This window comes from Gracilinanus agilis, chromosome 6 (genome assembly GCF_016433145.1).
Source record: "Gracilinanus agilis isolate LMUSP501 chromosome 6, AgileGrace, whole genome shotgun sequence".
Lineage (NCBI taxonomy): Eukaryota > Metazoa > Chordata > Mammalia > Didelphimorphia > Didelphidae > Gracilinanus > Gracilinanus agilis.
The window spans coordinates 98116791-98131879 of record NC_058135.1 but is presented as its reverse complement, the minus strand read 5'-3'; the positions used below and the strand labels follow the sequence as shown (position 1 = coordinate 98131879).

Sequence of the window (15089 nt, the reverse complement as noted above, 5' to 3'; positions counted from 1 at the left end):
AAATAAATATGCAGCAAAGAGAGTAATGGCAGGTCCAAAAAAATGTCAGGCTGTGACAGAAGAAGAAAAGAGAACCAAGGGGAAATATCAGGCAATGGACATGTCTACACCTCCTCCACAGGACTGAATTATGGATCCACCCAGGGATGGGTATATTTCAGACACAGAGACCTTTGTCTATGATATTTAGAAAAGCCTTCTTTGTTTGCCCTGTTCAAATTTAATTGAAATTTCATTTTGGCAACATCTGGAACCCTCATATTTATTTTTAATTGCTGTCACCACTCATATTAAAACCTATGTCTCTGGACATGAATGCAATGGGATAATAAACTTACCATGTGCCTTTCTGAGTCAATCCTTTATTTTCAAATCAAGCTCACCCTATTCGCCATCTCTTCCTTTAGTTACCTGTCTTCATGCAAAGATAATGTATTTTTGCCTCACTGATCATCTGCATTCATCTGTGCTGTTTGGTCGTTGGGGTTGTTTTTTTATGTGAGCTCCAATAAATGAGATCGTTTTGCATGTATGTATCAGTGCTTCCCAAAAGGGTATTTTCCTCATAAACTAGACCTGTGCCTGGAGCAAGAATAAACGGATTATAAACAAGCTGACAATTATTTGCCTGTCACAGTAAGAACTCTTTGAATTTGTTCCACTGTTGCTTTCTCTATTTAAGTGTTCTTAAACTTAATTCACTGTGACCCCTGGCAGGACTCTTTATTTTGCCTTGTGCTATCTTCCTCAGTCTTCTCTGAAATTAGTTTAAATTATCCTGCTCCTAAGGATGTGTTCTCTAACTAGACATTTCTGAAGGAGAAAGAATCTGAGGCACATATACCTGGTAGAGTGCTCTTGATTTGCATATCCTCTTTAAAAGGACATTTTTTTATAAATGTTATGATCATGGGGTCAAAGGAAAATATGTCTTGCGCTGCAACTTTTTTTTAATTGGCTTATATGAAAAGGCTGAGCTTCTTATCCAAAATGAGCTTCATTGCAAACGTGTTAGGATTTCATAAAATAAATATTAACTTTGAATCTCCCACAAATCTAAGAGCGCAGTGGAAAGTTACAGTAATTTCCGTTGAAAAAGAGTTAGGAGCAAATTAATGGGCAACAGCTGCTGCTACTTCTCATACAAAATTAAAAGAAAAAAAGGACTTCATTTGGAAAAAAAGAAAATTCTGCTATATACAAGGTGTCTCAAAAGTCTTAGCACTATTAAAACTTTAACACTGCACTCCAGCTCTCAGGACTTGTATAACGCTTGATTTTTTCATTTACCCCTCTTTGAATTTGCAATGATTTTAAAGGCCCAAAAAATGGTAAAAGTTCAAGCAGGATTTAAACAGTACTGGATAGTGGAAAGAACAGTTCTACTTGGAAGTAGAAGACCTGGCTAAGCTCCCATCTCTACTATCTTAATTACTTTTACTTGCCAAGCAGACAGAAACATGGACAGGCAGGTCATCTTAGAAAGCCATAGTTTGCATTTGTTATATACTTAAAAAGAAAAACAAACTGTCCATAATGGAATTCATTGTATGATTCCATGTATGAGTCTCTTCATGTTCTAATATATATATATATATATACATATATATGTGAACATATTGGTTTTAATTGGTATTTGGTGAGTTCAAAATTTTTAATATATACATATATGTATTTTTTAAAGAGCTTGAGGAAATCCCCTAATTTTTTCTGAGCCTCAGTTTCTTCTGCTACAAATGGAGTTCGGAGCAACTTGTCTCTAAGTTCCTTTCCAGCTGTAAGTCCTTTGGTTTTAAGGCCCGCTGCAATTCATATACCCTTAAGTTCAGGAATTATCCCCAAACAAAATAATTGTTTCTAATATTTTTTTTATTCCAATGTTGGTTGCCAAAAAAAACGAGCTCTGTATCAGTTCACCTCTTGTGACAAAACAAATAAATAAAAGACCTGAGATCTATTCACTTTGTTTCAAAAGGCCCCGATCTCGATCACGAGACAGCGGAGACGAAAATGAACCAATTCAAGAACGATTTTTCAGACCTCACTTCTTGCAGGCACCTGGAGACCTAACTGTTCAAGAAGGAAAACTATGCCGGATGGATTGCAAGGTAATTTGCTAACTGATTGCTTCCTCTCTTGCTTCATCTCAATATCATTACCATGTGCTTCTCTTACGGAAAAGTTATATGAGATCCAATATAAATGTACAAAATTATTCTTTTTTATTAGCAGCATCAGGGAAGCTTCAGACAAGACTATTATATCCCAGAGATTTTGACACACTTTCTCGTTCCCTCTTTGATTATGTTTTTCATTATTGGTAAACATCTTCTCTGCGCACGCATTCAAAATCAATATATGGGGAGAGATGTCGAAGTAGTGAACTTGGTTCATTTGATAAGGAATGCTAAGAAAATTCTCCTTCTCCCTCTCTCTCTTATATTTATTTTTTGTGAATAGATGCCTCCACTTTTAAGAGAAACCATAAAGACAACTTAATGTCAATTTCCCATTGTCTTCTATTCCAAATCAAAATCTTACTCCAAATTTTCATTTCAGACATGGAGCTAGATTTAAGGGTTGGACTGTTCTTTTCTAAAATATTTTTGGCGCCCTCTGCTGGTTCTCTCTTCATTCCAAAGAAAATAAATTTATCTCTGCTTACCCATATTTTTCCATGAAAAAGAAATGAGACTTTTTTTGTTTTGGAGGAACAAGAGGTATTAGATATATTTTATTATTCTTTTATTATTGCACTACACTTTGCTCTACAAAGAAGTTTTTAAAACAAGATAAATAATATAGTTCTGCTCTTTTATTTGTAAGAATTATGGCAGACCCTGCCAAAATGTTTTTTTTAATCAAGCTAATTTCAGATTCAAAATATACAAACGTCTTATTTTCTCTCCTCAGTTTAAACCTAAATTAGTTTATTATTAAATTATAATTATAAATTAGTTTTAGACTAATTTCAGGAAAATCACTGACAAAGATACACTTACTTTAAAAACATTTTTTTAATTAATAAATATCTCTACTTCATTGATTTTCTTGCTAGGATCTAAAATGAATAAGTAAAATATTAGTGGAAAATTGGACCAGATGATCACATTCTATGGAATGTACTATATAGGGAAAATATCCATTAAACATTGTAGATGCAAACTAAGCTTTAGTCCTTCCTAATATGCCCCAAACTCAAGCTTTTCACCCTTTCGGGCTCATTCTTAGGAACTGACTCTCCTTGATTTGGTACTAAGCCTGAGGGAACATAGCTTTTTCCTCTCCACTAATTATAAGTATGTATTCCCCCATTCCCACACATTTCTTAAGAGCTCCAACTGTCCAAAATGATGTCCAAAAAGGTGACTTTTAACCCCCACGATCATATAATGCTCCTGTGCCTGGGGGTTTGAGGGGAGGAGGAAGGACAAAGGGGTGGAATGAAGGGGCATTTTCCTTTTACTTCACATGAGTAACTCTTCCCATTGGAATGGATCCAACATAGATTTAACGGTTAGAGCAGGACAAAAACTCTGGGCGTTTCTTCTCTCTTCGAAAAGGAACACAATTTGGTGGGTTGGCCCTGTTGTGTGAGAAAAGTAGATCTAACCTGCTGTGATGCTGTTTCCAGTTCTCAGAGAAGCCTGGGACCTACCTAAAGCATCTTCCCACCATTCCCACCTCCGCATTGCTGCCACTGGTGGTGATGTTGATGCAGGGGCAGTCAGTGATGGCACTGAAAATGAGGAGAGGGGCATGATTATGGAGGTGGGAAGGTGACCAAAGTGGGGGAGTGCATCCCTCTCCAATCTATATACTCATACTACAGTGCCTAAGAGAAATTTAACTGCTTACACAACTGGAATCTCATCTGATTTGATTTTTAAAATATTCTTACAGAAGAGAAATCTTCCTTTTCATGTTGCCCCTTATTTATGAGGAGGAGGCACCTTTAAAAATGATGAGGTTAACTCAAAGAATTTAAATTCAAAGCACTGTAGGCAGGATCAAATGAATGACATATAGCCAGAATGGAATTTGGAAGTTCAGTGACAGATTTTGGCACAGTTGGGTCTTCAAAGGGAGAATTGTTTTATAAACCAGCTGACATCTTTTTTGTCTGTGAATTTCCCATGAGAGGAGAGAAGGGGGGGGAAAGTTCCCTTAAATGGTACTTTCCTCCCATTTTGAATCAAGGGCAAAACTGGAAAGAGCTGACAGATGGCAGCCATCCTCTGGCTTCACTATGCATCATGTTATTAGCAATTAAATGGCTTTTATCTGATGTCTGGTCAACACAACTGTCACAATTTTAAGATGTTAAGATGTTTCCATTGTGATTATAATTTGTAGAGATTGCTTTCTGGGTAATCTCAAGTTGCTTTTGTTACCCAGTTTCCAGGGTTATTAAAATAATAACCCTTGCTACTGATTGATATATTAAATAGTATCTCTTATAGCTATGGCAGGCTCACAGTGAAAGAAGTGATTATACTGTGTGAGGATGGAATGAGGTATTCGCCATTCTCATTAATGCCATTGCTATGTTTCTTTCTTCCAAAAAATTCAGCTGACATCATCTCAATAATTCTCACATTCTACTGAGGTCATAAGACATTAAACTTTTTCATCCCGGATGGGTTCACTGATGAAAATTAAACCTTTGCTAACAAGGAAGTCATAGTTTAATGGGCAAGAGAATGAGAAGGTATTTACTGAACGCTTATTATATGCCAGGCACTGGGCTAGGTGCTAGAGATACAAATAGAAAAAAGCAAGATAATCCCCACCCTCAAGAAGTTTACATTCTAAATGGGAAGACAAAAAATAGAGAGGAATAGTGGTCGGGGAGAGATTTTTTGACCAAGGAAGTCACAGAGACATTAAGACTAGTTAGAGCAGTTGGTTTGGCACATCCTTTCCAGGAATGATAGTACTGATTTTATTTTTTTTTACTATTTATATTTTTTACTCTTTATTATTTACTAGAGCAAGAGTTTAAAAAGCCAAGGGGACAAGTAGGGTATGCATGATTGCACAGAAGCCATAAAATGGCTTCAGAACAGCAGCTGAGAGTCCAAGTCAGTCTGAAAATGGTGAAGTAAGCCAAGAGAAGCCCAGGGACCTAGAGTAGCCTTTTCAGAGATAATTTGTCAGGAGAACAAGAGCAAGATATGAAGATAACCAGAAAACAGTTGTATGGTGGTTTCAATTGGACTAGAAACAGTGGAAATTCACCATTTAGAAACCTAGGAGCCCAGGAAAGGATCTAGTGGATCCCAAATCAAGATCACAGAACCTTCAAGAGTTGGAACAGACCTACAAGGGCATCTAAGACCATTGAGTTCTGTATTTAGAGCAGGAGATCATTTTGGAGGTCATAGATGATATCATTGAATTTAGAGCTACAGGGGATCTTGGAAGGCATCTCTTTCAACCTCTTAATTTTCCTTATAGTCCATAGCCCAGAAGGGTTGAATGATTTGCCTAACATTATACACAAATTATAAAAGGCAGAGCTATAGTTTGGGCTCCGGTGCTCTTAATTCCACATTCTGAAGTTCCTTTCCCTGAGTCCTGTCAAGAGCATTAATCCCCTCCATCACTGAGATGTCTGCCAGCCAACCAAGTGGTCATTCAGATTCTCCAGAAAAATTAGTTGATTAGCTCACAAGGCAGCCCATTCTATTACTGAGAAGCTCTAATTAGGAGAAAGATCTTTTTGTTGTTAAACCAGGATCTGCCTTTCCGTGACTTCTGGCCCTTTAGTCCTGATTCTGCCCTCTGGGCAACATAAAATAAATCATCTCTTTTCCAAATGACAAGTGTATGTTGCTTCAAATATTGGAAGATAGAAATGATGTCCACTTAAAATCATCTTTTCTACCTAGCTCTATTTTTGCCATCTTTCACCCCATTAGATTGTGAGCTTCTTGGAGGCAGGGGTTTGTTTTTTTTGCCTTTGTATCTCCAGTTCTTAGTACAGTGCTTCATGCTTTAATAAATGTATATTGACTGACTAACTGACCTTTTCCAAAACTGTCATTCTCTCTATGAACATTTGACAATGGATCTGATTGCTAAAGGGAAAAAAAATCTATCTTACACAAGGAAAACTTCTTAACCTAGAGCTCTAAGGGACCTTGGAGGCCACCTAGTCCAATCTTCCACCACCCCCTTGTTTTATTTATTTAGAACCCATATCAAGGTATTGTTTATTAGAGCATTTTGAGTTTCCTTTAACTAATTTCTTTTCTGATTAAGGTCAGTGGATTACCAACACCAGATCTAAGTTGGCAACTGAATGGAAAGCCAATTCGCCCTGACAGTGCTCATAAGATGCTGGTGCGAGAGAATGGCATACACTCCTTGGTCATTGAGCCTGTCACATCCAGAGATGCTGGCATCTACACGTGTGTAGCCACCAATCGAGCTGGGCAGAACTCTTTCAGCCTGGAACTCATCGTTGCTGGTAATTATTGTGGAACAGCTGGGCGTCTTTTTGAACATGAATCTCTGCAATATGATCTTGTCTGTGCATTTTGCCACCCCATTTCATTTGTGTTTCTAGTCACCATTTCATGTACCATCAAAATGCCAACGTCAGCGATACAGGGACAAGGTGCATGGAAAATGATTTGTACCAGCTCCTCTTCAGTCATTGCTTTTGTCCAGTCTCTTTGCTCTTTCCTGACTAACCGAGGAGAAAGAATTCCAGACAGCATTTTTGCCATTTCATTCATCTTTCTGTGTAGATAAGATCATTCTCTATTGGGGAAAGAGGGAAAGAATGACAACCGTAACTCTCAGAAAGCTGCCTTTGTAGCTTTGTGCCTACTTGTATCTAGCAATGAGCCCTCCTTTGCAGAAGAGACTGCCTTGTACTTTTCTAAATGAGTGAGTGAGTGAATGAATGAGTGAAGGAATGAATGAATTTTTAACATTTTTAAAATTTTTAATTTATTTTTAACATAATTTTAACATTCAGAGGGGACTCAACCATGCCTCCAAATTCAAATGAATCTCAAAACTCACTCCCACTTTGAATATGACTTCTCCTACCACAGTCCTACATCTCCTACCTAAAATTCCTTACTCCATTTCTCACATACTTCACCAACTTCTTACTGGAATATGCTTCAACTCATTATCAATAGGGAGGCCACTAGGGGGTGACTTATTCGACCAGAGCGATACATTCCTTTATGACACGGAAGGCAAAATATGGGAGAGTGTTATGTCAGAATATAATTCTTAACTAGGATTAAAGGAGACAATATATGTAAAGCACTTTGCTAAGGATCAAGCATTGTATGAACGGAGCCACTTATCATTGCTGTTGTTGCTGTTAAGATGAAAACTCAATATTATATGTGTCTAAGGGAGAGTTTCATAGCATCCTCATAAGCAAAAACTAATAAGAATATTGATTTTTCCTTGCCCCAAAATGCAATTCAATAAATACTTATTAAACACCTATTCATGTGTATGAAACTATGCAAGGCAGTAGGAATCCAAAGAGTGGCTGCCCCTGGGAGTATACATTCTATTGAAAATTAATGATCATGTGAGCCTAGCTTAGAGCCAGACGTGGCACTCTATCAGACCAAGGAAGGGACCTTTGGAAAATCTCAGCCACACTGGGATTCTTCACACTTCAATAGAGATGGTGTGTTCCCTCCAAGTGCTCTTCCTTTCACCTCATAGCAATCTTTGCTCTTATTAAATATGCATTGAATTCATTCTGGCTCTCATATACTGGGACCATACAATTGGGGCGTAGTGTCTTCACTTCTTCAAATTATGTGGCAGTGGCTAAGGCTTCTGGACCTTGTTTATGAATTTTATAAGCTATCTTTTTTCTTTTTTAAAATTTTTATTTTGAATATTTTCCCCTAGTTACATGTCTCATGTTCTTTCCCTCTCCCCCAAGCCCCCCTAACCTCCCCTTAGCCGACACACAATTCCACTGGGTTTTACATGTATCATTGATCAAGACCTAAGTCCATAGTATTGATAGTTGGACTAGAGTTATCATTTAGCGTCTATATCCCCAATAATATCCCCATCAGCCCATGTGTTCAAGCAGTTGTTTTTCTTCTGTGTTTCTCCTCCCACATGTGGTTCTTCCTCTGAATGTGGCTAGTTTTCTTTCACATAAGTCCCTCAGCATTTAAGCTATCTTTTTCAACCCGGGACTTAGATTTTTGTATCCTGCTCATTCCACCCATTCCTTCCCACCTTCATCATCCCAATCTCCTAAAAAAAAAAAAAACCATAAAACCCAGCCAAATTCAACCCTAATTCGAATTCTAATTCTCCAAGTGATTTTAGGGAATTCTGGACCAAGTGGAGTTACCTTCTTCTTCTTCTTCTTCTTCTTCTTTTTTTCTTTTCTTTTCTTTTCTTTTTTTTTTTTTTTTTTTTTTTTTTTTTTTTTTTTTTTTTTTTTTTTGCCAGCTGTGCCATTTTGGCTGAAGGACCACTAGGGGGTGATACAGACATGCACACATTTAAAAATGATTGCAGACTGGGCTTCCTTCTTTTACAGGATGACTTCCACCACTGAATAGCAGGAGTTAGAGCTATTGCTACTAGAGTCGTAGACTTGTGCTTCTTTCATGAGAGAGAGAGAGGGAATCAAGCTGTTTTTCTTCATACTTCAAAGAGCAACAGGTCAAACCAGTTGCTAATACTAAAAGCTTAGTAGAGGGAAGAAGCACCTCTGCACTTCCCTAGATCAAGAGGTGACTCTAAATACTGCACCCCCTCCTGTAGATTTGTGATCTCCCCCATAGGGACAGCCTCTCCCATGATGCATTTAGCAAGCCATCCAGACCTCCCATTCCCTCCCCCAAATCCTCTGCTGGTGACTCAAAGAAACAGCCACAGTTAGTCCCACACACTCTATTTTTCATGTTTTACTTTAAAAACTGGAGCCGAAATAGTCTCGACTCTCCCGCTGTGTCATGATGCTGTACAAGTCTTTCAAGGGCTGCTCAACAAGGCCCCGTGATAACTGGGGAAAGTTCAATAAATTTGGAATACATTTGACTTCAGCTAATATGGTGGGCTTGGGAACAAGCGTGCGGTGGTTTCCATGTCGCTAGATGGCGGTAGCTGGCAGAAGCAATGAATTCCGAGCAAGTGGGGCTAACCCAGCTGCTTAGGGCTGGGGCTAAGAGATTTTCTTTCACACAGCCTTCCTGACAGAGCCATTCAATAGAGCAGATGGTCAATAGACTGTGTGGGCTGAGCGGGTTGAATTAACTGCTGAAATAAATGAGCAGAATGGAGGATGCCCATCAGTTTGGGGAGTGGAAGGATGATCTGGAAATTAGAAAGAAGGAAAAAAACAACAGTGGAAAATTAAAAATTGTACTCAGGCTAGATTCGAAAAGCACTCTTCCCTCTTGTAAAATAAAGCCTTGGGAACATGTGGGAAAATACTAATAGATGGCCCCTTTCTTGTTTTCCCAGCTAAGGAAGCACACCAAGCCCCTGCATTTCTTGAGAAGCTGCAGAACACAGGGGTTGCTGATGGGTATCCAGTAAGACTGGAATGCCGTGTTTCTGGAGTGCCTCCACCTCAAATATTCTGGAAGAAAGAAAATGAGTCGCTCACTTACAGCACTGACCGCGTGAGGTTGGCCTGAATCTGTGATTCCGTCAAGTTAAACTAGAACTGTTTGAAACTGAATGAGTCTCTTCATATTCAGCGACATATTTATGATAGTAAAATCATAGTCTGCCCTGATGTGCCCCTTATTAAGAGGCACAAGCTTTGGGGAAGATGCTACCAATGATCCAGGGTGGGAGAAAAAAAAAACAAGTTCTGCTTAATCGAACAGTGATTTTTTTCTCCAAGCTTTTTCTTATTATTTTAGAAGATGAATCCATTTGTTTTAATAGCCAGCCAGGAGAAAGGTTTAGTGGTTGTATTTTTTTTTTTGACTAAGCCAAAAACTCAGCTAGAAATTAAGTACACAGATTTATTCCACCCCTTGACGTCTGCTCTTATATCCCATTAATGTTAATGGGGCTTGCCTGCCTCTCCAGAATAAGTAGACCCCATTATCTACGACTTGAAAAATTCTGCTTCTAATGATCTAATTAAAAATAATGCTGCATGTCCAAAGCCACTTTTTAAATTTTATTTAGAGTCCTAATGACCTTCTCCTTCTTACCAGCATGCACCAGGATAATCATGGCTATATCTGCCTGCTCATTCAAGGGGCCACAAAAGAGGACGCTGGATGGTATACAGTGTCAGCAAAGAATGAAGCTGGAATCGTGTCATGTACTGCCAGGCTGGATGTTTATAGTGAGTGTCCCTTTATCTCTGGTATTCATTTTATTCTGAAAATTAAGATCGCCGGATATTGAATCAGTCAACCCGTAGGTATCCTGACAAATGTCGCTAAACGTAGTCCATTCACAGAAAGGTTCATGTTGTTCTCTTTCTTTCTATTTGTAGTTTCTCGACACTAATAGTGGCCCACACCAGGAGAACAAATACACTGTCAAAGTATAAGTCAAGATCTTTGAAATATGGATAGCAAAATATGCATGCTAACATTTTTTTCTTTGCATAGTCGGCTCCATAACTGGCTTTTTTATTTAAGCATCCGGAGTGGTGGGCAAAAGCATGATGACTCATTTTTCAGATATTTTTGTTGCTCCTGAGCTCTGCAAATGACAACCTTTAATGTCTTGTGTCATAATTCTATTATAATCTTATAGTGCACTGTAGAGATGTACACTAATGAGCCAAGAATGCATATACTCTACTGCAGCTTGTTGCTTTCTTAGCCAAAATATCTTAATATAGTTTTAGCAGTGGATTTTCACCAGCATTTGTGTGTGTGTGTGTGTGTGTGTGTGTGTGTGTGCACATGCACACTAGATGATACCATTTCTGTATTTCAAATAGGGCAGATTTTTGTGAGTAAACCAGTAGTATTCCCTAGACTCAGCCCTACAAAATTCTTGGATGACACATAATGATCATAAAGCTTCATGAATGTATATATAAGTATGTTTGTGTTGTGTGAGCGATGGTGTATATATACATAGCCACTAGAAAAATGAGACTTCTTCTATTTCCATTTTTCATCTTCATTTGGATTGAAAATATTTTTTGTAGAGTCCTTCCTGGGAAGTTTCACTCATTCCAATCTCCCATCCAACCTCTTTCCCTGGACTAGCATTAAAAATACCCCTTCAGGGTACTTAACCACATCCGTGGCAATGAACAGGAGAGAGAAAGAGGGAGAGAGAGCGTTTTAATTTCACTTTTACAACGCTTTACAAAGTATTCCCCCTCACAACAACTCTATGAGATAGATCTGGAGTTTGAGGGGGAAGAAAAAATGGCATGGGAATTTGGGGGGGGGGGGATTGCTTAGAGAATGTTTCAGAAGATTCGCCTGGAGAACATTTCCTTTGGAATGAAGGTAAATTTTATAATTTCCAGATGGGATGACCACAGCAACCCTGGGGAAAGGAGTAAAAAACTGTCCATGTTGCTGTGTGTAAATAAAGTGAGATGAGGCTGAGTGGTAGGGAAGAAGCAGAGAACAGAAAACCTGAGAAGGTCACTTAGTTTCAGTGTTCATGAGTTGATCGTCCTGTGGCAAAGTTTCTTTGAGCAAGAACTTTTGAATTGACTTTGTTCATCTAAGAATGTCTACTCTAATTCAAGACTAACTATTCCCTTTGCCTTTCCACAATAGCCCAGTGGCATCAGCAGCCCCAGAGCACCAAGCCAAAAAAAGTACGGCCCTCCGCCAGTCGCTATGCAGCACTTTCAGACCAAGGACTAGACATCAAAGCAGCATTTCAGCCCGAAGCCAACCCGTCTCACCTGACCTTGAATTCAGGCTTGGTAGAGAGTGATGATCTGTAGATCCCGTGTGATTTTCAAAGCAGAAACACTGAAAGCCATTGCCTTGACCAACCATATTCCTTTGTCACTTTATGTAAAAGGCAGACACACACCTTTGACTACATACAAGAGATAACGAACACCATAACCATACTTTTCTAACTTACTATTATACCCAGTGGAGAGTCTTAGTAGCTGGTATTCATAGAAATATACACCTTGCACCAAAAATTCACATTCATCCAGTTTTTACATTTTCAGAACTGCTCTGAGTATCTTTGTCAGAAATGCCAAAGCGCTAAAGGAAATCAATCGATTGAAAGCAAACCTAGTTTGTATGGATCACCAAGTAAGTGCCTTTAAAACACGAGCTCGCTAGCGCTCCTCAGCAGAGCGGGAAAATGCTTAATTGAGGCAGTTGGGCGACAAGTCAACACTAAAATATGATCCTAGAGTGGCGATGCATCGAGACAGCTACAGTGAGCAAGTGCAATATGTTAGAATCCAAAAGGACAAATACATCCGAGTAAAACACCTTCTCTGCAGATTGCTTTCTATTAGATCATAGAGAAAGAACTACTTGCCTTAAATGTTCATTGATATCAACAGTTTTCTAGCAAGGTTAACACCTTAGTTCTTCCTATTTTTTTTTTCTATGTGTAGTATTTTTTTTTTCCTCTTCCTGCCCTCTGGGGCTGGAAGCTTATTTACAATCCATACTGAAAAGGCTAATTTAAGTATCAATAATTTAATGTATTTTGAATAAGAGCTAAAGTATGTAGTACAGTCTGTTCCATGGAAGGAATCCAAACGCCCCCATGACAACCACAGGCATATTGTTCTGGGAGGACGGATGGGAGAAGAGAAAGAAGGTAGCGGAATACAGTAGAATGCTGCCAGTGTCATTTTACTGCGTGTATTTAACTCAACTGGAGGTAGCGGGGAGATGGTAAAGACCAGGTCTTTCTTTGTCGTTCTTAGTGAATGAATCCAAATTATAGTTTTAAAAAAAAAAAAAACAACAACTGCCATTCACAAGTCAAGAATGCTGGGATCAGCTAGAAGTCTAGAGTATGTGGAAGGAGGGAATTTCAGTGTGGGGCATCTCTGTCGTGTCTGAGGCTGGAGAAGTAGAGAGCAAGTTGAAATGGACTGAGTCTAAAGGACGGATGTAAATGGCGACCTGTGGGCGCTGGTTTCATGGCTCCTTGAAGGAAATAAGGATTGGAGAGAGAGGCAAAAAACAGACTTGTGCCATAATGTATTTTATTTCATGGTACAGACACGGTCATGGCAAATGGTAAATATCCAATCACTTCTCTGCTGCGCTATTACCCAGTGACCCCTCCTCTGAGAAGGGACTACGTTACATGCAATACACGAAGACGATGGATTAAAGGCTGCTTTCCAAAGGCGAGGCGATTCGACGTGAAACTGGACTGGGCACATTCTGACCACGCTTGGAGGTCTTCATTCAGAACCACGCCATTTTAGCGAGGGGAAAATTAATTAGGCTGAACGAGAAAACATGAGGTTTTGATGGTACTTTGCTATGAAAGGAAAACACTGTATTCCTTATACGAAGCACATATATCTTTCATTATTTATAATAAAAATGTTGAAATCTATCACAGCTCAGTTATTCAAGTCAATACTTAGTTTGTTTGTTTTGTTGTTTTTTTTTTAAAGAATTTTATAATTGTGTACCACTCCCATGTATTTCGCATTACGGCTACAAATGTATTGCTTTATACCTCTTTGTAAGAACACCAACCAGGTTTTAAGTGATTGATGAACTTTCGCACATAGGGTAGCTGTTGTTCTCTGCAGAGTGATGCCAGTTTTCTGACCACGCTCATACACATGGCTAATATGAATTGAAAATGCAGTACACGGTCTATCTTGGAACTCTTCTACCTATACTTTAGAAATATGTCATGTATCACTTGCCAAATTTTTCTGAATGTGACTTGCTAATTTACTGGTTTTTAGCTTCACTAGCATTATTTTGCCACCTTTTATTTGTATTTATAAAGAAACAATGTACTAGCATACTACTTTGGATTGTCGTGTTGATATCATGTGGTTTTAACATCAATAAATATTTAACGAGTAAGAGAGTCATTGTTTTCTTTTCTGGAGCAAAATATTCAGTCTTTTCTTAATGCCAAGATGCAAGTGGCCTCCCTTACCTCCTAGAAGAGCTAGTCTATATAAATGTCATCAAAAATACATTCTGGCACTGTTTTATCTAAAGGAATAGTTAGATGAGCACTCTACTGATGACCCAAAATTGGGAACAGTGAGGATCTCACTAGGTGACAGAATCTGGACCCGACAAGATCTCGCCACTTTAAAATGATGGGCCAAAGCTAATAAAGTAAAAATGATTGGATAAACAGAAATGAATACCCTCTAGTTCAAAGGTCAGTTTCACAAGTGCAAGATGAGGGACAATTCAGGCAGAAAAAGGAGTTCAAGAGGGGTCAACAATAAGATGTGGTTGCCAAAAAAGCTAATGCAATCATGAGGCAACACTATTAGCACAAGGACTCTGACTTGGTTAAATCGTATCTGAAGGATTGTTGTTTGGAACCACCATTTAGAAATGATGTTGACAAGCTGGAGTTTGTGCAAAGCAGGAAAAGCAGAGTGATAAGAGCCTGGAGAGCCCATCCACTGAGAGAACTGGGGATATTTAGCCTGAAGAACAATAGACTAAGGGAAGAAGGTGATAGTTGTCTTTAAATATTTGAAGAATATTGTGTGGAAGCAGGATTAGACTTGTTTTGCCTGGCCCTACCCAGCAAAACTAGAATAATTACAGAAATTTCAGATAGTCCTATTTTGGCTTGATGTACAGAAAGACATCTTAACAACTTAATGGATAGGCTATTTCAGAAGATGTTATGTATGCTCTTCTTCATATGAAGTCTTCAGACAAAGATTGAATAGACAAAGAGGAAAATGTCATAGTCATAATCACACTGGACTATGTGGCCTCTTCTGTCCCTTCCAACTGAGACTCTGTAGCTCATTAAGTTGGGTTTATGTTGATGCAAGGCATTTGGGATCCTCCCCTCATTGTTCTTGTTGCATAGCAATCCCAAGGTCTACAAACATTTATGAAGCCCATGCTAGGTGCCAGGCACTGTATTAAGCACTGGAGAAACAAAGAGAAGCAAAGAACAAGTCTGCT

General features: G+C 38.7%; 1 protein-coding gene across 1 annotated transcript in view; it reads left to right on the top strand.

Moving 5' to 3' along the window:
* PALLD (palladin, cytoskeletal associated protein) overlaps nucleotides 1-14006 on the top strand; it is a 479197-nt gene extending 465191 nt beyond the window's left edge. The window contains exons 16-20 of the mRNA XM_044681559.1: nucleotides 1976-2108; nucleotides 6268-6475; nucleotides 9484-9649; nucleotides 10194-10327; nucleotides 11739-14006. Coding sequence (XP_044537494.1) covers nucleotides 1976-2108; nucleotides 6268-6475; nucleotides 9484-9649; nucleotides 10194-10327; nucleotides 11739-11911 — 814 coding nt within the window. The 3' untranslated portion in view covers nucleotides 11912-14006. The remainder of the gene's footprint in view (nucleotides 1-1975; nucleotides 2109-6267; nucleotides 6476-9483; nucleotides 9650-10193; nucleotides 10328-11738) is intronic.
* Nucleotides 14007-15089: the final 1083 nt, after the last annotated feature.